At 34.7% G+C, this 25,008-nt stretch overlaps 5 protein-coding genes across 6 annotated transcripts; 2 read left to right on the top strand and 3 right to left on the bottom strand.

Annotated features, from left to right (window-relative positions):
• Window positions 1-154: 154 nt before the first annotated feature.
• Window positions 155-2,894, top strand: LOC110610427 (eukaryotic translation initiation factor 6-2). Of its 2 annotated transcripts, none has more exons than XM_021750455.2 (8): window positions 155-283; window positions 390-412; window positions 514-610; window positions 697-782; window positions 880-924; window positions 1,492-1,622; window positions 2,209-2,319; window positions 2,421-2,894. In XM_021750455.2, exons 2-8 carry the CDS (start codon window positions 403-405, stop codon window positions 2,676-2,678), a joined length of 738 nt encoding a protein of 245 aa, XP_021606147.1. In that variant the 5' UTR covers window positions 155-283; window positions 390-402; the 3' UTR covers window positions 2,679-2,894. The 2 variants fall into 2 exon arrangements, with proteins under 2 accessions (XP_021606147.1, XP_021606071.1); XM_021750379.2 differs by having other exon boundaries at window positions 158-283; window positions 379-412.
• A 2,065-nt stretch (window positions 2,895-4,959) lies between these two features.
• LOC110610159 lies at window positions 4,960-8,837 on the top strand. The gene is made up of 6 exons (XM_021750070.2): window positions 4,960-5,250; window positions 5,566-5,626; window positions 5,712-5,847; window positions 5,990-6,317; window positions 7,221-7,349; window positions 7,449-8,837. Exons 1-6 carry the CDS (start codon window positions 5,160-5,162, stop codon window positions 7,916-7,918), a joined length of 1,215 nt encoding a protein of 404 aa, XP_021605762.1. The 5' UTR covers window positions 4,960-5,159; the 3' UTR covers window positions 7,919-8,837.
• Window positions 8,838-10,041: 1,204 nt separating this feature from the next.
• LOC110610270 (RING-H2 finger protein ATL8) lies at window positions 10,042-11,218 on the bottom strand. Its single transcript, XM_021750152.2, has one exon. The coding sequence runs from the start codon at window positions 10,843-10,845 to the stop codon at window positions 10,237-10,239; it is 609 nt and encodes a 202-aa protein (XP_021605844.1). The 5' UTR covers window positions 10,846-11,218; the 3' UTR covers window positions 10,042-10,236.
• A 1,714-nt stretch (window positions 11,219-12,932) lies between these two features.
• Window positions 12,933-18,284, bottom strand: LOC110610061 (MLO-like protein 10). The gene is made up of 15 exons (XM_021749966.2): window positions 17,725-18,284; window positions 17,137-17,194; window positions 16,715-16,923; window positions 15,680-15,796; window positions 15,342-15,402; window positions 15,162-15,250; window positions 14,910-14,984; window positions 14,746-14,834; window positions 14,560-14,609; window positions 14,418-14,458; window positions 14,169-14,342; window positions 13,877-13,912; window positions 13,710-13,777; window positions 13,527-13,587; window positions 12,933-13,435 (listed from the first exon to the last, which is right to left on the bottom strand). Exons 1-15 carry the CDS (start codon window positions 17,908-17,910, stop codon window positions 13,034-13,036), a joined length of 1,716 nt encoding a protein of 571 aa, XP_021605658.1. The 5' UTR covers window positions 17,911-18,284; the 3' UTR covers window positions 12,933-13,033.
• Window positions 18,285-20,266: 1,982 nt separating this feature from the next.
• LOC110627473 (MLO protein homolog 1) lies at window positions 20,267-23,602 on the bottom strand. Its single transcript, XM_021773805.2, has 14 exons — window positions 23,279-23,602; window positions 23,141-23,198; window positions 22,794-23,023; window positions 22,578-22,694; window positions 22,416-22,476; window positions 22,226-22,311; window positions 22,032-22,106; window positions 21,748-21,836; window positions 21,614-21,663; window positions 21,493-21,533; window positions 21,242-21,415; window positions 21,128-21,163; window positions 20,909-21,037; window positions 20,267-20,814 (listed from the first exon to the last, which is right to left on the bottom strand). The coding sequence occupies exons 1-14, from the start codon at window positions 23,405-23,407 to the stop codon at window positions 20,419-20,421; spliced, it is 1,671 nt and encodes a 556-aa protein (XP_021629497.1). The 5' UTR covers window positions 23,408-23,602; the 3' UTR covers window positions 20,267-20,418.
• Between the last annotated feature and the right edge of the window lie 1,406 nt (window positions 23,603-25,008).

Genomic DNA, 25,008 nt, shown 5'->3' with positions numbered 1-25,008 from the left:
AACTGAAATATTTTAATTTATGTAAAAAATAAAAACTTCCTTTTTTTAAAAAAATAATGGAGCATAATTCTAATGTTTATTTTTCATATTTTAATTAATTAATAAGTGCTTTTGTTAATAACACAATAACGATGACGCCAAAAATAACCTAATTCCGTTTGATATGAACTGATTATAAAACCCTATTCGGCAAAATATCTATGTAAATTATTATTCCAACCATAATCAAAGGAGGTTCTCGCTAGCCCTTATCCTTCTCTCTCTCTCTACAGCCGACAAGGAGGTATTTCTCTTGTTCTTCAATGTTCTTCTATTGGGATTAAGCCCAATTTGTTCTTTGCTGAATAGTTACCTATTTCTCTGTTTGTTTATTGTTAGGATTATCTCAGATTCCTTCCGATCATGGCGACTAGTAAGTGCCTTTTCCTGGCCTTGTTATTTTTAATTTTTGTATTTTGGATGATGTAAAGAATCATATATGGGGTTTGATTTTTGTGTATTGATTGTGTGAAGGGCTTATGTTTGAGAACTCATGTGAAGTTGGAGTATTTTCCAAGCTCACCAATGCTTATTGCTTGGTTGCCATTGGAGGCTCTGAAAGCTTCTATAGGTTTCTCCTTTATTTCATTTCCAACATCTCTTATGATTTTTTTTTTCTCAAAGTACTGAATATTTATTGGCTCTTTTTGTATGAAGCACATTCGAAGCTGAGTTAGCGGACGTTATTCCTGTAGTTAAAACTTCCATTGGGGGAACTAGGATTATTGGCCGTCTTTGCGCTGGTATGCTTTTCTTTTCATCTTATGAGTAATTGTTTTCAACTTTATCTATTGCTCTAAAAGAGCTTGTCATTTTATTCTTTTGGCTCTTCCACTGCAGGAAACAAAAATGGGCTTCTCTTGCCCCACACCACCACCGACCAAGGTTAGCATTTGCATCCTTGAAATTATCATCTGAGTTGCTCACGACTTCTAGTATGGTTTCGTTACATTCAAAACAAATATTATGATGAAATTGAGAGTTTTTAACAAACCGCAAAAGGTCAAAATTGCTAATTATGAAACCACTGCCTGGATAATCCTTGAGATTTTCTGTGATTAACCTATAAAATAAACATTAAGGTAACACTATCATGATTGCATGTGTATTCTGATTTGAAATATATAGTTAGCATTATCTCATAGTATGAACCGATTGTTGTTAAATGTGGGGTTATTCCTAGTGTGGTTGAGCATGAGGCTTCAACCATTTTTCTTTTAGAATTTGAATTAAATGTGAAATCTGTGTTCTGAGATTTTTTGTGGAACATCAAGGAAAGATTTTAGTTCACCCTGTTCTTTGTTTGAGCTCATGGTCACAGTATTAAATTATTAAATCTGGATTTTGTATATCATTTCTCATTAACGTTAATATTTATATTTCCCATCTAATATTATTTCCTCTTTCACCTGCAAATTTTTAATATTTCTTTTTCCCTTCTTGTTATTGAAGAACTTCAACATTTGAGGAACAGTCTACCTGATAATGTTGTGGTTCAGCGCATTGAGGAGAGATTATCTGCCTTGGGAAATTGTATAGCCTGCAATGACCATGTTGCTCTGACACATACAGATCTTGACAGGGTATGGATTCAGTTTTCCCTGTCTGTTGATTGTGTTTGTGATGGCAATGAACAAATAAATGTGATTTGGTTACTTTCTGCAGTTGTTTGCATGTCTTTTATTCTTTTATTATCGAGTTTATTTCCTTCTCTGAAAATTACTTTTGCAAAACTGTTATCCATTGATTGTATTTTCTTTTTTATTTTTATTTGTAATTTTATTTTGTTCAACTCAAAGAAGTTATTGTTTGCTCACATCTGCATCTTGAGTTAATTGAGGATGCTACAAGCTATGTCATTTGAATGAAGAGTAGAGGAATGATAAATTTATTTGTATGATTAGAAAAAGCAAAGCGAGTATAAGTAACTATATTCATGGACAAAGCTTCCACTTTTCAAATACCACTTTAGTTTTCCCCCATTGTTTTCCGAGGCAAGAATGGAAGTTGCTTGTTGGATTCCTATAAGAATGGAGTGTGAAATTACCAGATTGCTTGAGTACTTGGTTTTATGGTCATGGCATTTTTGCCTTTATCATTTTTTTTCCGGGTTACTGTGAATATCTTCTAGATCCTAATACAAGTACATATCATGTGCTATTTCAATAGGAAACAGAGGAAATGATTGCAGATGTTCTTGGTGTAGAAGTTTTTAGGCAGACAATTGCTGGTAATATTCTTGTGGGCAGCTACTGTACCTTGTCTAATAGAGGTGGCTTGGTAAGAATTCATTTGCTTTCCTTAGCTGATGATTGACTTATCTGCTGTGGAGTGACTAAGCATGCTTACCATTTTGATCCTTTAACTCTTTGTCGGAACAGGTTCATCCTCATACCTCCATTGAAGACCTGGATGAACTTTCTACCCTCCTTCAGGTGCCTTTGGTGGCTGGGACTGTAAACCGTGGCAGTGAAGTGATAGCTGCTGGCATGACTGTGAATGACTGGACAGCATTCTGTGGGTCAGATACTACAGCTACTGAGCTCTCTGTAATTGAGAGTGTTTTCAAGCTGAGGGAAGCTCAGCCTAGTGCCATAGTTGAAGAAATGAGGAAATCATTAATTGACAGCTATGTGTAAGCCATTAATGTTGTTCTGTTGTGCAAGGTATGAATGGTACCTGATGTTATCTTATAATGCTGAAGAGATCAATATTTCTCTATATGTGTTTGATTATTTGGTGATAACATGTTATATCCTGAACTGAAAAAGGATCAAGTTTTGAAATTGATTGGTTCTGTAATAGGTATTCAATTTCATGCTATGCTTGAAATCAGATTTAATGGGGTTGGATGAGCACGGGCCTATCTGTTACATGAATATTTCTTGCAGACTATGAAGAATGAGTATTTTGTTAGGTATGTTGATTTTGATGTCGAAAAGGGAATAAATTTTATAATTTATTTCCATTTTCTCTTCGAATTGATGGAATGGGAAAGAGGGAGGAGAGTTGTTAAATTATAAATATATCTATGTATTTATTATACATTTTTTTGTATGTTTAAGGTTAAAATTATAATTTTACTATTTAAAAAAAACTCTTCTTCCAACATCGTCATCTAATATCTAAACAGATCAATAAAAAATTCTTCTTCTTTCTAATCACTATTTTCTCTTCTTATTTTCCTTTCTTTCATCTAAATATACATTACCAACTGTTGCCAGAGGGCAAGATGAATTTAGACTTTATTCAAGAATGTCTACGCGGTTTTAAAGAAAACGAAAGGGTTGCATATGATAAACGAACCTCTCTAAGCTCTCGCACATCCTGTAAAGACCAAGAAAAATCATATTAAGAAACGTGATCTACATGTGCAATATCCTCGACCCTGTATTTCAGGAGACTGACAATTTGGAAATGAAAGCCTTTCGTTCTCCGGCGACGGTAACAATTGCAAGTGCTTACTTGACCCTCGGTTTTAGACCCTTTTTGATGCCTTGTACTCTGATAATACCCTCTGGATAATTGGAAGGATTTTGTACTTTTTGTGGTGCGAGAAGGATTTTCATAAATGGTAATGGTAAGCACGCCGACATCGTCTCTAGAACTAGAATACGTCGCATTGTTGTCATACTGCTGGAGGACATCGCTGCTGCATAAGAAGACTAGAATCCCCTGGTTGTGTTCCTATTTGGATTCTGTTGGCTGGTGATTCAGGTAGCCTTGGCTTTGATCCGAGGTCAGCCCGATTGGAATCTCAGGGAATATGAGTTCGTCTGATTTAAGCAAGACCTGACTGTCGGGCATAGTCGATGGTGATGTATTGGTGAGGCTGTCTCTAATGCTGGGTCTAAACTCTTTGCGCTTACAGGCTGGTGGAGTCGTATCGTATTGAATTCCAGTTTCAGCTTTGGTAGTGGAGAGAAAAACAAAACTTTTTTTTTTTTTTTCAGATTTATAAAAAAAATTTAAAATAATGGTAAATTATTATCTAATCCTTTAATTATATTAAAAATAACACATATATCTTTTAGTTTTAACAATTAATTGTTTAGGCAAGTGTTTGTGACATAACTTTCATATCACTCTATCCAACTTACGCTTAAGAATTTGAAACAATTCAATTTTTTTTTTGTTAATATTATTTGTTTAAAATGAGAAAATTCAATTTATTAACTGAAAAGGATTTATTTTAAAAGTAATTAAAATTATAAACGATTTTGTAAGAATTTATTTAATTTTTTTTTTTATAAAATGTATAGTTTCTATCAAATTGTTTATGAATTAGCTTTGAAATAACCAAAATATTATAGAAATTAAATGCATGAAGGAATTTAAGTTATGTCAATCAAAATACATGGATGAAATTGTTAATCTCAATTTTAGATACCAGTTTAGTCTATCAATTTAAATTTATTAGCCTACCATCTCTATTTTTTAAAATATTATACAAAAATACTTCATAATATTTTTTTTTCATTTATCTGAAAACTAATACATGACAATAACATAGTTTAAAAACAAGAAATGAAAAAAAAAAATTAATAATATACATTTGATGTGGTGTTTTTTTATTTTTCAATTTCTTGTTTATACTATATGAATACCACATATGAATTTTGCCATATAAACAAACTGAAATTGTTTTAAAATATGTATAGTTTTTATGTGATGCTTTCAAAGATGATATAATTTTTGTGTATACTAATTTAAACATATTTTAATTGTTTTAAGATTTTTTTTAAATAAAAATAAATATATTATTTTATATTAAATTAATTAAACAAAAAATAAAATAAATATTTTCTTTTTTCAAATTAGTAATAATTTATCCATATAATATAAAAAAATTGTTTCTTATTATTAATTCATCCGAAAAAGACTTGCTGAAAAAGAACTCCAAACGAAGGATTATGGTGATATGGCAAAATGTGATTGGTGGGAGGATGAAGTCGCAGCTAGAGACTGGTCAGAGGTGATCCCTGCTGCGTTTCCACGTTTCTCTCACTCTTCCACCAGGAGCCTAGGGTTTAGAAAATATCAGAAATCGAAATCTACATTTGATTTTACGGTTCAATTTGAGAAAAATTTGGGGGAAAAATAAACAATTGGGCGAAGAAATGGAATCGCCCGATCTCACAGCTCTTGAGAACCGTCCCGGCATCTTCATGATCGGATCCTCCAACGTCGGCAAACGCGCTCTTCTCTCCCGTAACTCCCCCCCTCTCTCTCGATTGTTTCGAGTGATCGAGTTTGATATATCCAAAGGAAGCTCCTTTAATTGACAGCTCTGATAACGTCTTTATCACTTCAAATTATGTTTCTTTCATTTTAGTTGCACGCTTTCAAGTGATAAACTTCGCTTTTCTGACTTAAATCCAAAAGAATCATCGGGAATTATGGTTAATGTGTAACACATTGCAATTTATTTTATTTGTTTTACTTGAGTTCTAAATCGTGATATAATTACTCAACGAGTAAGAAATCCTGGAACTTTTAGCAGTTTAAATTGTGCTCTGGTTGTAGGATTACTGTCTGTGGATTTCGAAGATGCTTCTGATTCATCATTTGAAGTACTCTCGCATGGGTGTGTCCACTATGCCTTGTCTGTCCACAAATTAAGTTTTTGATTGGGCTAGTCTAATTTGTGTTCCTTTTTCTTTCCTTATCAGTTGGACTATCAATACAAAGTATTACACAGCAGACGTTTCTGTATGGATGGCTCATCTTCATGATAAATTCTCCATCCGGACCCTCCCAGTTTATAGCCGCCTGGCTGCCTTAGTGATGGTCGTTGACTTGAGTGATGTTAGCCTCTTATTGATACTTACGTTGCTTTATTAATTGAGGATGCTTCACCATTTGGGCTAGCTCTGAATCTGCAGTAGTATCAGTTGCATTCCAGCATGAATTGACACAATCTGTCCTTCTTTTGATTGATTATATGCAGTTATCATCTCTCGTTGCACTTCAGAATTGGGTATCTCGTACTGATATTCAGAGGTTTGAAATATTATTATGCATTGGAAACAAAGTGGATCTCATTCCAGGTCATCCAGTTCATGCTGAATACAGAAAACGCCTGGAGAAACTTGAAGATTATTCTGCTGATCCTCATTCAGAATTCTATGAGTTTGGGATTTCTGAAACTGAAGGAAGTAGTCTTTTGGGTGGTGAGGATCCTGCAATGGAGATCAGGAAGTCTTGTCTTGAGTGGTGCACTGAGCACAACATCGAGTACATTGAAGCCTGTGCCTCCAATGCTGATTTTGACAAATGTAAGACCTATATTTTACCTTTAGCTTGGAGATAGCGCACAAATGCTCACCAATTTGCATAAAGTTTTCTTAAAAATCATTCATAAAGAGGGGAACCAGAAACTTATGCCCTGGTGCACTTTCCTCAGTGAGCAAATGGACCCCACCACCTTCATCCCAAATCAAAGAGATAAAAGTTGCTAAAACGCCTTAAATCAAATATTTAAAAGTTATTTTTCTGTTTGGTGGTACCCTGGAAGGATTGCAGGGATTAGTGCTGCTGGGAAACTCGACACCCATTGTTGTTGTTATTTGGTTTTAGATGAAGTTGATGAATTCCTTTCATTTAACTTTGAAGAATAATTTTTTCATTAAAAAAAATTAATTAATGGTAATTGGCCTTGTTTTTGGCTAAAGGTCCAATTTATTTAAAGGACTTGCAACTTAAGCACTTAATTGTTACACAAAATTTAAATAGGGACTAACTTGTAGATTTTGGTAAAGCTCAGGAACTTAGTTGGAAATTACCCTACCATATAAATATAGTTTCTTTCCCTCCAACTTGACTAATATATTCAAAATTAACAAATGGAAATAAATCACATCATCGTTAAGGCTAACTTTGTGTACATCTGTATTTAGAATGAGAAATATTTTGGTTAGTGCTTTATAGTCTCTAAGGCCATTAATCATGTTCAAGTTCTAAAGAAGACAAAGGTCATTAGAGACATTTTGCCCAGCTGATGAATTGTGCTTTGAAACAAGAGTTAGTAAGATCTTTAATCTTATGTACAGTTGTAGAAAATGAATATGACTTTGTATGAGTTAGGCTATGATATGGGAAATAAGAGGCATTTTAATCAATATATAATTGATATACTTGTTTACTTTAGTATCCACAAGATAATAAGGCTGTTCTTTCAGGTTTATCAACTGATGGTGATTCACAAGGAGTTGAGCGTCTCTTTGGTGCGCTTTCTGTTCATATGTGGCCTGGATTGATCCTAAAATCTGGGAATAGCATAACTGTGCCAACATTACGTGATAAAGAAGGTTTTGTATGACATATTTTAGTTTGTTTTCTAATCCATCAATTGGGTTGCTAAACAAAATCATGAAATGGGTTGCTAAATTTTTTCGCATGCTTTGCAGAGTTATCAGAAGAAGAGTCTGATTATGAATTTGAATATGAACTTCTATCTGTTGGTTCAGCTGAACCATTGGACGACACAAATGGGGGATGGGTCTCTGCAAATGGTACTAGTTCTGCATCAGATATGGCAGGACCTGTTGATCAGAATAATCATATTACAGAACATGATGGAGATAATTGGGAAAAGTTTGACAATGAAAAGCTGCAGCCCTCAACATCGATGGTAGAGTTGCAGGATAATAAGGGAGTGGTGCCCAAACTAGCAGATCCTAGCAAGAACACTGAAATAAATGAGGTCACACCTTTTGACTTTGAGGATATAGAGCACTTAATGTCTGAGATTGGAAATATACGCGACAACTTGAGGTTTATGCCTGATTTTCAAAGGAGAGAAATGGCTGCAGAACTGACCATGAAAATGGCTACGATGTTTGGTGGCGGTAGTGATGATGAAGATGCGTTTGATTGATAAAAACGGAAATCAGTATGACAGTCAAATGGATTAATAATCTTTATAGCCCTCAAAACCCAGTCAATAATTTTAGATGGCAGTGATAACTTCAATCTTCAACCAGGGCAAAAGTGATGAGCTTGTGGAAATTGTAAGTTATGTCACCAAGTTCTTCTGTTTAACTGAAGTGGTTTGATGAGGAAGGATGCATGTTGTTTTGTGCATGATCAGTTACACTGGAGATGCCAATTGCGAAAAACTTGAGCATGTGTTGTTAATGGCGGAAATATTAGCTGCTTTTGCATATGGAACAGATTCGTTATGCTCGTTTTTGTTTGCATAGTCAAATTAACTGACTATGCACTGTGTTAGCTACAAGCGAGTGACGTGGTGCTGGATTTCTTTTACTGGGTTTGCTAACTGTGTATGATATTTATGATTCAGTGCGCATGTTGGGTGCTTTTCAGGTTGGACTTTTATTGACTGAAGAAAGCTCAGCTGAAGTAACTGATTTCTGGTATCTTGGATTTACATTTGCATATCTTACCTAGAGCAACGGGGATTTATTATATTAGGGACTGCACTTTAGTTTGAAAGTTGCCTTTACTTTTTACCCCCTTTCAAATGAAAAGACAGCCTGTCACAGAGACTGGCAATTTGCAGGAGAAGATGATATGTTGAGATGGGTTAGTTTATGGGCAAGGTTGGCAAATTAGCACTAAACGGAATCATCAATGGTTAAAAAAAGCCACGAGATACATGCTGAAGGGGACTAGCACAACGGAATTCCCTTTATGACTATATTAAGTTATACTTTTGACATTTCACGCTGATGTACGTCCTTTTAATGCTGTTCTAATCATGCTCAATTGGGACCTAAAAGGGGCGAAAAATATCGGCTGGTAAATAAGATATTTGGTAGATTTTTTTTTTGCTACTCCTCTTTCCAGCAGGGATAACCTTGGATTGGTTGGACACTCACGTGAACTTTCAGCAAAAGCTAAAGTATTAACCGCTAATCTCTCTGTAGGATAAAACACAATCAGTGTTCTCTTCACTGAGGCCATCTGGAAGATCACCCTGTTGGACTCATTACATTGGACAAATGTGACACCCAGTGGCGAAGCATCTACTTTTTCTAGCAAGTTTCCTTTCTTTTTTCGCCCTTTTTGTATTTATTATTTCTATCATCACTTTTAGGTATAGCTATTTAGTTAGTGTAGTCGTAGCGGGGTTGGGGGGGCAAATGCACATGTTCACAAAAATTCCCATTCATGTCTATCACTTTTCTAGAGCCTCCAATTCCAAATCATAACATATGGAGAAATTTTTTGTCGAGCAAAAAAAATTCCGAGTCTACTTGGTTTAGAATGGAAAGGGAAATCTGAGGAGGAATAGTGAATGATAAGTTTCAATAATTGTTAGGATCTAACTAGTCCTTGGGAATAAATACTGGACGCACACTAAATAATCTCAAAGTGGGAAATTTTTTGAAGCATCCTGCAACTGCTTTTTCATTCTTTCGCCTTCACTGTGTCTCGAGGACTCAACAAAAACAACACATATATGGTATATTTGCCCTTCTTTTTCTTTTTGTTTTTCTTCTGAAAATAAGTAACTATATTGCACCAACAACAAAGACATCAGATAACAACTATAGCATGAAAAAAAAAATTCCTAGCTAGAGTACGGGAATGTCTGTTTGCTTGTTTTGGTAACCATTGCAAAGAGAAATCACTTCCCTGATTTAGCAGCTCAGGACAATCTGTCAAGAGCATTTCCCATTCGAAAGCATCTCCATCCCTGGACTGACCAGTGAAACAATTCCAACAGAGTTTACTTCCACAGGCACTATCTAGTGAACCTGTGATCCAACAACCATAACAGAACTTTACTTAATCCATCTGCATCTGCAATTTTAGGATCATATCCCTGACCACATATCCACCCACCAGACCCTGCTGTTACAAACATACCTACATCATCCCTGACCACATATCCAAAACCACTATGACCCGTATCAGCAAAGATTGCTCCATCTTTCATTTTTCTTAGATATGCATCTTCTAGTTAGAAAAAAATACAAAAACAACAGTAAATTAGTTGTGATGCTGAAAAGAAGGTGCCTTTTGTGCTAGAAATTGAAGAGAAAAAGGAAATGTTACTCTTCATTTAGAAGAAAAAAGAAAAACGTTACTTATATTCGCACACTCTGAAACCTGCAAATTCCTATTAGCTGTAGCATCTAGCTAGGAAAATGCATACCAAACCTGGAACGAGCTATACAATAGAGAAATGGGAAAATACTAGCTACGGTTTTTGTGGGTTCTTCTTCGTCAAGGCAAGAACCCACCACCAAGACTATGCCTTTGATCGATATTGTTATTACTAACATTACAGTTATCTACCCTGGACTTGGAATCTGCCTCTGCCTCGTCTCCGCCGCTCATGGAGGCAGAAGAAGGCAAGCGGCCACATTTCTGACATCTTGCCATCCCCAGGATCTGACGGCAGGAAGGACACGAGGATTGGGACCCCAACCACGTGTCGATACACCCAACATGGAACCCATGCCCACACTGTGGCAAAATCCTGATCTCATCTTTCTCCCCAAACTCACCTAAGCAGATTGCGCACTCGGTCGAAGCAAACTTACAAGAACCTGTGGCCGACACGTCTCCGTAAATGAACTTGGGGAGTGATTGGAGAATCTTCTTCTTCAACCCCTTATTATCAGGGGCTTGAGACGGAGAACGAGAAACACTGCCTCTGCTGCGGCGGAGCCAAGCACAACGAGCCACCGAAATAAGTCCCACAGCGCAAATCAATGCGCATAAAAGAGCTGCGAGTATGACAACAAAGTCAGACTCGACGTTGGCAGGCACAGGTGGGTCGGCGGCAGGGGAAGAGTTAAAGCCCGTAAGCATTCTTGAAAAGCGAGACATGGGTAATGGTCATATAACATAAACTAGAGAGTAGAGAAGAGAAAGTGGGTATGTGGAGAGATTCTTGAAATAGGTATTATATATATAGAAATGAAGAATTGGGGAAGGTTGGTAAGCAGTTGCATGATGTTGATGGTGGGAAAAGTCTTAATCGGAATTGAGAAAGAAGAAGAAGAAGATGATGATAAAGAAAGAAAGGAAGCATCAAAGCTTGTACTAATAGGGGACAGGCTGCGCTCCTCTCCTCTCCTCTTTCTCTTCTGCCTATGATGGACATGTAAATGGACCACTCAGTCTCTTGTTATTTTGGATTCAAGTTGGCCCTTTTTCAGTTTCACCCTTCTCATTATTTTCACACTTCATTTTCTTGTATAGATCATTGAGGGGCCAACTCCCTGTGACCCTTATGCTTTATCTTAAGATTGTCCAATTATCATACCCTTACTCTATTTTTAAAAATATTTTAAATTCGATTTTAATTTTAATTTATTTAGCATACTCACCCCTGACTATAAAAAATATTCCAAATTATAGATATTTTTCTTATATGTTATAATTTATTTAGTATGGTAATACTATATTTTTTGTTAATTAAATTGTTTTGTGTAATTTTAGTGTGAGTGGAAGATAGTTTTGTTTTAGTAGGATGGATGGGTGTGTTGGTGGAATGGGTTTCGTGAGTGCTTATTAGATATCTTCCAATTGAGTCCTCATTTTTTCTTTCAACCTTAACAAAAAAAAATCTCAACTCAAACACAAGTTGAGTTAACGCCACTTGGATTAAGAAGATATAAATCAAATTAGTGGGAGAGTTTCCATACACTCTGCAAATCTAAAATTTCTCTTCCTTAATTCTACACTTGGTGAGAAAGAAGAGTAAGTTATTGTTGATTTGGGCAGACTATCAAACACATTCATGTCATGTGCAATGGATTCTAAGCCTTACTCCGTATTGTAATCATGACTCAGAGAGTCATAAGTCTTTTTTTTTTTTTTTAAATGAAAAGTTTTTTAAAAAATATTATTTTGTTATTTTAAAGGTTTTACCGATAATAATCAATTATTTTTTGTATTATTTAATTTAATAATATTTAAAAAAAAGAATAATTAATAATTTGAACATATATAATACAAAACTAATAAAAGAGGTAAGAAACAAAACGAAAATGAGCCAAAAGGTTGCGTATATAAAAAGGAAAACGGAAAGACTCAGTTCAACGTATGTATTTAATTTAATAATTATAATGTTGAAAGGTTAGGAGATAGGTAGGAATTGAGGATAGTGACTCACTCAACTTTTCATCCATCCCAAAAAAATTAAAAAAAAAAATTGCAAGAGAGAAATATCGACCCTTGGTTAATAGGCATGCCCACATAAATTTTTCTTTTTTTTATATTATATTTTTAAAATTTATTTAAATATAAGAATATTGAATTATCACTTGTTTGCTATTCCAACTTAGTTAAATGTTTATTTTAACTTTTAAAAAAATTATATAATTATTGCCTATACTTTAAGTAAACAAATATGTTCTTTGGATAAAGCACAAGTAAAATTAATTTTTTAATCTTCCTTATTTTAAAAAATTTATAAGTTAATCTTTATTTTTCTTAAATCATCAATTATTATTTTAAATAGTTTCACATTTATTAATTAAATAATTAAAAACTAAATAACAGTTTAAAAATTCAAATAAATTAATATATTTCAAAAAATAATTTCACTAAATTATAAAACCGAAATAATAATTTCTCCGACCGATGGGCCATGGGCTGCCAATAAAATAATATAACAAAGCATTGAAAAGAAATCAAATTGATGAATTTACGTACCTAACCCGTCTTTACACGTGTCTTGCTGTAATTGCGTATTTATAAAGTATATAGCAACATTATGTACTTTTCATTGTTTGCTAGATATAAATCATTTGTGATTTTTAATGCTTTTTTTTCATCTTCATTTTAAAATTTCTAATTATTTTCATTTAAATTGCTTCTGCAGAAAAAACAGAGAGTTCCAAATAAAGGCTTTGAGCATGAATCTCCCAAGAACTGATGATCCTAAATCCAGTAAATATGGACAAGCAGAAAAAATGGCTGCAGTACTTAGCCAATTGCATTCCAACAACTCTACTGTTCTCAGACCTACATGTACAAAGCATTACCATGGCAGGAAAAATTTGGCTCTTCATGTTTGTTTTGTCACAGCAGGCTTGGCAAAAGAGAAATCATCTTCATTGCTTGTTTCTTCGTTGTGATGGGGCTCGCTTAATTCAGAAGCTTCATCATCTTGACTGGTTCTTACAATCAAGTTGGCTGTGGATGATGTGGGTGACAATGTCTCAGCTTCCATATCAGACATTTCTTGGTCCTCGTAGGCGTAAGATGATCGCGTTGAGTGTCCGGTGGTTTTGAAACGGTGCAGTGTGTGTACAGAAGAGTTTATTGTGGAGGGGCTTGCATTTCCACCTAAGGTTCTAGTGGGAGACTTCCCTCCCTTCTTATGCCTCTTTTTCACAGCCATGTGCCACTTCTTAAGGGCCTTGCTTGTTTGTTCATCAAACACTGATTTTTTCATATGTGAACCCATCTGAGAGAGTTCATCAATGGTGTTCGTCAGTCGTCATTACGTAAATGAGACAGCACAGAAAAGAAAATTTTGAAGTAGTAGATTGCAGTACCTGAGTTACAAGAGCATACAGTGGAAGTGTAATGTAGCTGCAGAGAACTAAGACCCCAGCCCTGCAAGGCCCCCGGCAAAAAATTCAACCCAGCAGTTCAAAGTAAAACAAAGATTAGATGCCTAAAACCTACATTCTCAATGGCAGTGCAAAACAAGAAAAGCAAGGGGGAAAGTTGCTTACCCTATAGAAACCTTTACTATAGCAAGCTTGAAATTGGCATGGAAGCAAGATTTTAACCCGAATGAGTACTGCATACAAATGAAATGAATTTATTATAAAGAATTCAAGGAGTGTTACATGGTTCTCAACAGAGGATTTAATGAGATTGATGAGAATAATCCCATTACCCATATCCACAGGAAATATGTTATCTGAAAAGCATTCTGCAGATGCCATGAAATAAGTCACACAAAATGATTAGATTAGATTCTCTTTGGCAGGAAAACAAATCATAGGACAGTAAAGAGATCATTTAGAGAGGTCCTAGAGTTTACACTTTTAAAATGCAGAGGCAATAAAATAAACAAACAATGCTAAATCAGAATGATGAAGAGATCTTTATATGTACAGTTCTATAACTACCCCATTATACAGGCAAAGATATATCAAGTATCTGAGAAAGAGAAGGCCATACAATACCTGAAATAAAGCAAAATGGATAAGATAAAGAACTAAATGAGGGCGGCCAAACCAAAAATATTTGTCCGAGCCTTGCACAAGAGGCATTCCTTGTACCACTGCGTGTCTTTCTGCAATTTCAAGAGCCATCTTTGTCAGAACAGATTGAAGCTCTGTCCCAACAGCTAAGATTATCTGCAACCAATTAAGTGGTCAGAAAATTGATTTTCCTCTTGATATGTACAAGAATAATTGCAGCAGGGTTCTTACAATCACAGGGATCGTCGAAGCCCAAAATAATGCCTGCCATCCTAGAAAGAAAACCAACAGATTAGACAGTATAATCTCTCAAATTCAACTGATAAGTGATCATTCGTTGCAAAATATTTTCAAAAAATAAGAAGTTGATTACCTTTCACATTTAGGAGCAGGAAAATGACAAAGGATGCCCACAAAACTGGACTGTCAAATATATGCAAAGGTTAGGTTCACTAACATATATATTCATTATTGAAGAACATGATTAATACAGATAAATTGTAAAAACTTGAGCATAACATGATGAGAAGGCATCAAATTAGTACATGGTGATGCTTACCTTACTCCCACGACAACCTTGAAATCATCCTCTAATGACCTTTTGATGTATTTTCGGAAGTTAAATTTGCTTCCAGGAGCAAAATGGACCTAAAAATATAGCAGTGTCAAAATGAAGTGGCCTACCCAACACCAGAGAATGTAACTTTGCATTTGAAAACTCACTGTGATAAATCCATTCCGCAACGTCAAATAATCAGCCTTGCTAACAGACCTATAAAATTGTCGGAAGAAGCATCCCTGCAACAAATTGATATTTATATATAAAAACAGATGTGGCATCAAACTGAAAGCATAAAATACAACTAGAGTCCTGATGAGTACAAAACTGTAGTAATAGAAGAGTACTCTATACTATTTTTCCAAAGAAAAAAACTTGAAAATAAACATGTGCTAATTAAGTGAACTGTATCTTACAATATAAAAGAAGAAAGGAATTCTAGTCCAGAAACTAGTATGTGCTCTCACGAAAGAGGTCTCATGAGTAAGCCTGAATCTTGAAGGATCTGCACATAAAAGTATACCCAATTTAGCATCCGCAGATGACATTTAAAGTCATTGAATTCAGGCTATAGCACAAAGAGGGTAACAATATACCATTTGAAAACTCATAATCGTGGGAAGAAGTCTCCTGCTCCCATTCCTTCCAACCACGAATCTGCATGAAGCAACTTCAGTAGGTAGCTAAATATCAAGTTTTACGAGACTTCACATGCAAAGTTCACTTAGTATGCTAAAATTAATAGGCAGGACGCTGGCTGTCAACATACTCGTCTATTTTGATATAAACCAAACAACTGTTTCTAGCTAATTTGCTATCCTAAACCTGAATTGGTTTTCTTTTCTTGCAATGAAAATATATACAATACCGTCTATTTTTGAATGAATAAGATGCATGTTATAGGCTTTATTGATATTAACAGACATTTCGTTACCTTTAGTCTTCCAAGCATCATTGTGGTGAAACTATATAACACATGGAAAACTGCTAAGAAGAAAATGAGGATGTGTAATTGATGCAATCCATCAACTGTTATAAGTGGTTCATACCCCTGTAAAATAGAGATACATTAGTTATCACTTGGGCAAGATAGGGTTCTATGTTACTAGCTCATACATTGATGAAGAAAACTTCCAAGATATGCTAAAGCGATGTGGCTAAACTTGACCAGAAAATCAATTCCTACATTCCAGCAGGAAATTAAATCCGCATTTCAACATATGTGAAAGAAATGTGCTTTTTGAAATTTTTAATACAACTATTTATGAGTCTAAATCAGACTGAAAAGAAAAGCTATTTCAAGGTTAAGTTGTGGGGAAATAAATTATGAAAGCAATTGTGAGGAGTCAAAACCATCCATTTAAGGATAAGAACTTCTAATTTAAGCCACACTATGTTACGTTCTTATGTATTTGTCCAAAACAGCAATTGAATAGTTTCATTTTGCAAGACACTGAAAGCAAAACTGAGGAACAACTGAATAGAAGTGGTTAAGTTACACAAAAGATGGTATTAAGCACAAACTAACTACTCCATGATTATGAACGTGTGTGTGTGTATAAATCTGCTTGTCTAGGAAATAGGAATATTAATTGAATGTTAATGAGAAAAATGTAGCAAACAAGATTGATTAATCAGGGCATGCTCAGTTGAGTTTGCTGGTCCGACCATTGAAAAAAAAAACATAGAAGTATGGACTTTCTCATAATTCAGTTTTGTTTTGTCTGGAATTCACTAACCTTCATCCACTAGCCAAAAAAATGTTAGGAAAGAGGAGGAAAAATCCTCTTTGCTTTGATTCCAGTAAAATATTCCTCAGATGCGTCTTTTTATAGTAAGAACGAAATAGAGGCTAGTGATATCGTTCTCTATATCGTTCATATTTACTACAAGTCGACTGCTAGACCAAAGTCTCAAGTGCCAATCAAACTCAGTTACCAAGAAACGAATTAGCAATATATACACTCACCGTTTTGCATTTACTAGTGGTTTCAGCACCTGCTAGAAATCTACGTTCATACCCCAAAAGCCTCCGGCGACGTTCTTCAGTTTGGTCATTTTTACCATCAGATCGACATGGCAACATAGTGTCTGCAACCTTCTGGGAAATACATATTTTGATAATGTATGTCTGCCCAAAAGTTAGGAGCAGTGAAATGAATCCTAGAATCATTAGCTCTGCAATCACCATATCACTGTCAGATTTTCCAATCCCACAAACAAACATTTAAAAAAGGCCTACTAAATTTCAACATTGTTTATTCTGTTTAAAAATTATCATCATGAGTATCAAACACATTTCTCTTCAATGATAATCTTTGCCAAACTCCATTGGGTAGGCTTCACAGTACTATTGGCCTGATAGCCAAGTATCATAAAAATTGTTCTTACCAGATTTAACCTTCTCCAAGGCTTCAAATAGAGCTCTCTTGTGCCTTTCCGTCAGCCACTGAATTGAAAACTCATAAATTTAGAACAAAGATTAATGACCAACAGATCAAGCTCACAATTTGAAACAAGGCATGATAATTTCCCATTAATTTAACCCGGCATGATAAGTTCAATTGAAGGCTAAAGTTTATAGCACGGAGTAGCAGGAGAAATTAAGAACGGGCTAATCCCATCGTAATGCGGTGAATTATTGATAAATGAATGTCTAATCAAATAAGTGTGGGCAGTGAGAGAGCATTCTAAATTTTTTTAAATCTGTCCGTTAATTTCCTGTATACTGAATTGAAGAAGCAGACAGCATTAATGGTTCAGACCTCCCAACCACCCAAAAAGATTGAAGGATAATGACACAATTAAGGAAAGGAATAAAGAACTAAGCCCAGAAACGTATTAAAGAGAAGCAAAAACAAAAACCCATGTGGGCTGAACACCAATACTACCAAGAAGATGAAAAAAAGAAGGCAGAAAATCGAGAGAGAGAGAAAGAAAAACAAGAAAAGAGCATCGAAGGGAATATTTTGCGCATACCGTTCCCAATTTGTGAAGAACCTTTTCTACGAGAATAGATATGATAATCATAACAGCACAAACACTAGCCACAGCCCATGTGGGTGTCTGATCAAGCTTCCTCTGCGTGCTGTCACTACTTGCAGCCATAACCAGCAGTCCTCGACCACACAGAACACACAAATACAACCAAAAAAGCAACTTCATTTCCGTTCCAAAGAAGAGAGGAGCAAAGAAATAAAGGAAAACGGATTAAGAAGGGATTTTTTCAAGTGAATCTGAAAGAAAGAAGATCGGTGGGTGCCTCTAATATCTCAAGAAAGGCAGAGTTCCGCAAGAGCTAGCGGTAGCAGAAGCAGGCAAGACGAGCAGGTCGGTGAAGTAAACTAAATAGTTTCTACTTGAATAAATAATGGAACCCTTGTCATTAATTCACGCGTAGAAATTGTTTAATCCTTGTTCTTTCCTAGTGAGCAGTGGCAGCTACTGATTTTTGGTGTCAGATACGCCCAAGTCAATGGATTTTTAACATTTTATATGATGATGGTAGAGGATCGGCCAATACCGGATAGAGTCTTTTCTGGAAGGCCGCGTGTTACACTTGCAAATTGGAATTAGGCTACGAAATGCCCATTAATTGAGGAGGAAATTGCAACCTGTAATTTAGCTGCTTTTTCTTGTTGTCTGAAAACTTACATGGGATTTTAGTTGTGATTTCTGTTTTTTAAGGACGCACTGATTTTATCCTAAATTAAAATATGCAAATAAATTGGATTAATATATTAATTCTTTATTTAGATATCACTGCAAAATTTAAAAGGAAAAAAAAAGAGGGATTTATTTCCTCCCATCTCCACTACACTTTCCTTTTGGACCCCATCGTAACCATTCAGAACTGAAAGTCTTGGATCCGTTTCATACAGAAAAAATAATAAACTGAACTCTTTTAATTTTTCAACTTTAGGTTGATTCGCGTAACAGCATTCTTAATTAATACGATTCGGTTTGATTCTTAAGTCCGACTTCAAATTTTAGTCTCAATTTTGATATTAATGAGAAGGAACTGTCAATTGCCAAACGCATTATAATTTAGTAGCCAATGCTTAATTTTGAAATTGAGTAATTTATGAAGCAGTCCTCCCAAATGTTGATATCTTCAACAACAACTTTCAACGACCCAAGTCAAGTGGTTGTTTCTTTTTTATATTTAATGTTAAAAGCTGTTTATTTCTTAAACAACGTTAAATTATTGGGTACATTAAAAAATATTTATGATAGCTCTAATGCTGAAATATAATGATGTCAGATTCATTCAACAACGACTGCATGTTAACTTAGGCCTCGATACAACCTTAATATTTCAGGTTAATTAAATTTGGACAGATCTTTTCTACCTAGTTGGGATAAAATAAATATATTTTTAAGAAACATTTTTCATTATTTTATTTTTAGAGATTTCAAGATGTTACTTTTTATTCTTTTCTATCTCATAATTTTTTATTAATTTTATTTTTTATATTAAATTTTTTTATTAAAATTATAATAATTAATTTATATATTAATATAGTGTAAAAAATAAATAATAAAATTAAAAAATAGATAAAAATTATAAGAGGAATGATAATAATAAATTTTAATTTCAAAATGTGAAACAGTGGGCACGCACGTGTCTTGAAGTTGAAGCCGGAGCAGAAAAGCTTCACACCCCATATGTAAAACTTCGCAAACATGTTTCTTGTCAGCCATATGAGTTGCGAATTGCTCATTTAGGGGTAAGGCTGCTACGAATCTATCCCCTGTATTCATTTTTTTTTTAGTAGGAAGAGTATGATTCAAGTAGATTCAAATAAGGCTTTTTTTTAATTAAAAAAAAGCTTAATATTTTATTATAATTAATACTAATAAATTTTATTCTAATTCTGAATCTAATTAACAAATCTATCGTTACATACTACTTTTATAAATACAGTAAATAATAGATTTCAAGTGTATTTTAATAAATTTAATCTGATTTATTTCTCACTTATTTCCTTTGTTTCTTCTCTTTTATTCTCCGATGATGGATTAATTGTCGTCCTTTATTTATACCTTTTGTTTTATATCTTTTATTATAGTCATGTCGATCGTACGTATTCATTCGACGTCACGTATATACCATCTTAAATGTTATGAGATAATCTTATGACCAAAGGAATGAGTATAATCATACCTCTTGTGTATAATTTCAAATTTGGTCCGACTCATCAATAGTAAAATTTAAATTTATATGTAAAACAGACCTATTTATTGAATCTCAGTAGAATATAATAGTTTCAGTACAGTTTAGTCAATATCGAAATGATTACTGTTGAGACTACCTAAAACTAAAAAAATGAAAAATTAAATTTTATTAGTATTTACTCATTCATGAATTTTTATTTATCATTTTTTTTTCAAAATAAATTATCATTTAAAAATATTAAAGAATGCTAATTTTTTTTTATCTTTTTATCTCTAAAATATCGAATGGCTATTTTAAAATTTTATAAAATATATCTTTATCATTTTGTATTTTCTCCGTTAATTATTCCAAATTCCAAGAGAAAGTTATTGAAACTGAAATAAATACGTGAGACAAATGATAATTTAGTCAAACTGAATGTGTGGGATAATATTTGGTTGGAATTAATTGCTTTTTAATTGCAATTTTAAGGTTTACCTACTATGTTATGCATTTCAGTGATTAGCAAAGGAGAAATCATCATTATGGCTCTCTACAATTCCTCTAGGATGATTTTCTCTTCTGGGTTCATGGGCATCCCTGGAAGTGGAGGATGGAGAAGGACCTTCAGTTTCTGACATCTCTGTTTCAGAATGGCAAGAAGCTCTAGGAGAGGTCACAACACTTTCCAGCTCTACAGAGTAGTTGTTTTTATACTTGTGAAGTAAATGCATAGGTGAAGTGCCTCTGCTTGGGGTACTTGTCTGATCTGGACTCATAAACCCAGTTGAAACTTCTGCTGTTGCAGTTGGTTTCCTCAGCTTGTTTCTCTCCCTTGCTGCCTTCTGCCATTTTTTCAAAGCTTTTGCTGTTTGCTCTTCAAAGATTGCCTTCTTCATGTGAGATCCCATCTGCAAGAAATTGCAATATTCATATGTTATCAGCTAGGTTCTTCTCTGTTGTATCCTGTTAATTTTTTCTGGAAAATGATGTAAGATGCTCAACCTGAGTGACTAGAGCATAGAGAGGGAAGGTGATATAGCTACACAAGAATTGAAGGGCTACACCTAGAATGACCCTCGTCAAAATTTCTGGTAAGTTCTCATGAAAGCATGACTTCAATCCAAACTCATACTGCATCACAGAAATTATGCTTAATCAGAAAACTCAAAGAAATTTCTTCCACATATGATTGAGAAACGTAAGATTAGTTAACACAAATACCCATATCCACAAGAAGTAAGCCATCTGGAATGCATTCTGCAAAAGTTAAGAACTAATTCCCATTATAATATAAACTAAGAATATAACCAAACTTAGAAATATTAATGAAATTACCTGGAATAAGGTGAAATGGATCAAGAAAAGGATAATGTCAGGGCGATTGAACCAGAAGTACTTGTTGCTAGGCTCCACCACAGGGGCTCCTTTCACCACACTTGTTTTATCTTGGATATGCTGAGCCATCTCCATTATAATAATTTCCAGCTTTGTTCCAACAATGACAACTATCTGTTTCACAAGTAGATTTTCTCACTAATTGGGTTACAGAATTGATATATATATTTTGCATAAGTTGAAAGTCTTACTAATAAGGGTATGAATTGAATCCACAGAAGTGTATACAGTCCTGCGCAGGAAAGGAGTCAATGCAACTAATACCAATGGAAGTTCTCAGTAATTGGAAATAGAAGGAGAGAGAGGCTCTACCATTAACATTTAGAAGCTGAAATACAATGGAGCATGTCCACAATGGTATGCTGATAAATGAACGGCCTAGATTAGAAGCTATATACAATGGAGAATGCATACAAAGAAAGAGAGAGAGAGAGAGAGAGAGCAACCTAATGCCGACGACCACCTTGAAATCATCTTCCATTGATCTCTTGATGTATTTATGGAAGTTGAATTTGCTGTTTGGAGCAAAATGAGCCTGAAATTTTTTGCCAATCCAATATTAGAAAGTTGCTTATGTGATAACTACAGGGCATATATGGATGAATTAGGCCATGGCTTTTAGCTTGGTAACATGGAAAAATAATTTATCCCAATAAGTTACAGCATTTGGGGATCATCGTGATGAATTATTAAATGTAAATGAGTAACCAGATCGCAAAATCAAACTTACATTAATGAATCCGTGTCGCATTGTCAGATAATCAACCTTTGTTACAGAAGCAAAGAACTGCCTGAAAAATGCCACCTGCATGAAATTTGAGTTTTTCATTTTTAACATTTTCATAAGAAAGAATTGAGAAAAGGATATATAATGAGGAAAATACATCAAAAGAAAATAAAGAAAAACTGCAGAATAAATCTTACAATCCATCTAAGACCTGGTGTTGTGGAGAAGCCTGTATGCCTCCTAACAAAAGATGTCTGTCTTGTGAACCTAAACCTGGAAGGATCTACAGCACCAAAAAAAGAAAAGAAGAGAAAAAAATTGAAATCCTACCCTAATTCTTGATTGAATTTGAAACATTCGAATCTAGAAGTAAAAATGCTAAATTACCATTATTAAATTCATACTCCAAAGAAGTTGTTTCCGCTTCCCACTTTTTCCATTTCTTCATCTGCTTGTTACATTCACACAACCTTTTAAGCTACAGAACTTAGATCCTACACTTGAAATTGTTTTTTCTCATAAAATATGCATTAGAAAGAAATGGATTACCTTGGCCTTTGCCAGAGCAATGGTGACTACACTATAGAGCACATGAAACACAGCAAGCATAAATATGAAGATGTGTAATTGGTGCACCCCAGACTGTGAAACCAATGCTACTTTATCCTGCATCCATAAAAAAAAAAAATCTTTCATGGTGAATTAATCTTTAGGTGATTCCCACTAGATTGCTATTAAGACTTAGTTGAATTGAATACTCTGTACATGTTTAGAGCAATAATCATCCCCAGATGCCGGAGCCAGAACTCGGCGCCACATAGCATCTCCAGCATACCATAATAATTTTCTTCCATCATTGTCTTTTTCATCGTCATTCTTAGCTCCATTTTTGCATGGAAGCATGATGTTGCCAGCTTTCTCAGGGATGCATATCTTAGAGATGGGCTTTGTACCTATTGTTATAAGTAGAGATATGAAGCCCAGCAGCATAAGTTCTGCATTGGATATGTTAAACCTTCAAATTAATACATAGCTTCAAGTCACAGAAAACCCAGAAAAAGGAAACTAAAACAAAAAAAAAAATTTGAAGTTTGTGAGAGAGTAAGAGAGACCAGATTTAATCTTCTCTAGAGCCTCAGACATGGCTTTCTTTTGCCGCTTTTGAAACCACTGTCAGGAATTAACAAACTATGATTAAAAATATAAATAAAAGCAATTGATCAAACAGAATTACTAGAAAAAATTTTTACCTGAGCAAGGGAATGGATACCATGTTCAATAATGACAGAGATGATAACAAACACAGCACAAACAAGAGCAACAGCCCAAGTGGGAGTCTCCTTCAAAGAACGTTCACCATATCCTACTCCACCTGCCATTGCTATACCTCTACTTCTTCCCTCTCACTGCAGGACTCAGCACTAAGTAGTAAAGCTTCAGTGTCCTTGATTGAAGCATAAGTTTCTTTAATTAAAGCTGTACATATAAATGCAGGCCGGCTTTTGCATAGGCCAAAAGGGGAAAAATTAATTAGGTGTAGAAAAGGAGTTTCTACTTGTTAGCTTTTTGATTGTATATTTAGTATGGATAATAGTGGTTGGGTTTAAGGAATATGGAGAATGTGTCACCAGCCTTTCCCTGTCATTTCGTGTTGTTTAATGCTTAGCTCTCGTGTACTTCCAATGAATTTTGTGCATAAAAAACATGGTTTAGCAGCAAGTGCTCGTCTGCTTTTGCTTGAGCTATCATCTTAGACTTGGTCTTTCATTTCCCAGAAAGCACATTTAGACATGATTTAGAAAAACAGGTCCAACTTCGCAGCCAGCACTAGATCAAGAGAAAGGTCCAAGGCCCAGATATGAAGCCGTAGTCTAGGAGCCATCCAATAGGCCCATTTGAAAGCACCGTAAGCCGACATCACCATTCAGCAATTTTGCTTGAGCCATAGGTTGGCAATCATGCAAAACTCCCAAGCTGAGCATTCCAGCAGCTCAATCCTAAAGTAGCAACCTTGAAACACAAAAGGAAGCAAAGGATTGCGTCAAGGATCAGCAAGATTATGAACATGATTCATGTTGGAGCAGATCGTCTCAGTACCCGCAAGGGGCAGAGGTAATATGACTCTTAGACGTCTCACTCGTGCATTTTGGGATCCTCATATCCGGCAAGCCACTACTAGCAGCCGCTGTCTGCATTGGTTACTAGATTTTATGATGGCAAGCCAAAAACTGAGTTTTTCCTACAACATGTAATAATCAAAGAACCCACAAGAAAAGAGTAGAACGCACAAAGAAACTAAACTAAAAAAAATCCGACAACTAAGTTAAGCAGCAGAACAGATATCCTTGGATCCTCAAGCGCATTTCTAAAAACAACAACAAAAAAAAAAAAAAAAGGTTTCATTTTGGATTCGCAGATCGTATTTATGCCTACATAATTTTAAGAAAGTTTCAATATTTAACAAACTAATACTTTAAGAAAAAATTAAAACATAATTTAATTTATTATATAAATACATAAATTTAATAAATAAAATAAAAACCATCTATATTCCTTTTTTATATTGAATAATATATTTATTTATTAGTAGGTCAACTCATTATAGGACACAATTATTAAAAGATTATAAAAATATAGACACGATTTTAACGCGAATACTAATAAGCTCTGTTGCAATTCTTCATTTTTCATTTGTCAACGATACGTATAGACTCAACTCTAGCACTTGATACTTGTACCAATAATTGCAAACGTTAGGTGAAGGATGAGCTGACCTCCCCCAGAGGCAAGGAAAAGCTGATGGAACGAATAAAATCAAGGGCCTGGTGCCCCAGACATGAAACCACAAGTAAAAGATTGGTTGGGCTATAAAAGCAAGGGCTCCTAAGTCTACTGTCGTTGATATCAATCTTCCATGTTGCCGACCTAAAAAAGATTCTTCATATTTTTTTTATTATTTGATCTTTTATATTATATAAAA

Source organism: Manihot esculenta, chromosome 1 (genome assembly GCF_001659605.2).
Source record: "Manihot esculenta cultivar AM560-2 chromosome 1, M.esculenta_v8, whole genome shotgun sequence".
In the NCBI taxonomy this organism is placed as follows: Eukaryota; Viridiplantae; Streptophyta; class Magnoliopsida; order Malpighiales; family Euphorbiaceae; genus Manihot; species Manihot esculenta.
This window is presented reverse-complemented; position numbering and strand designations above follow the sequence as displayed.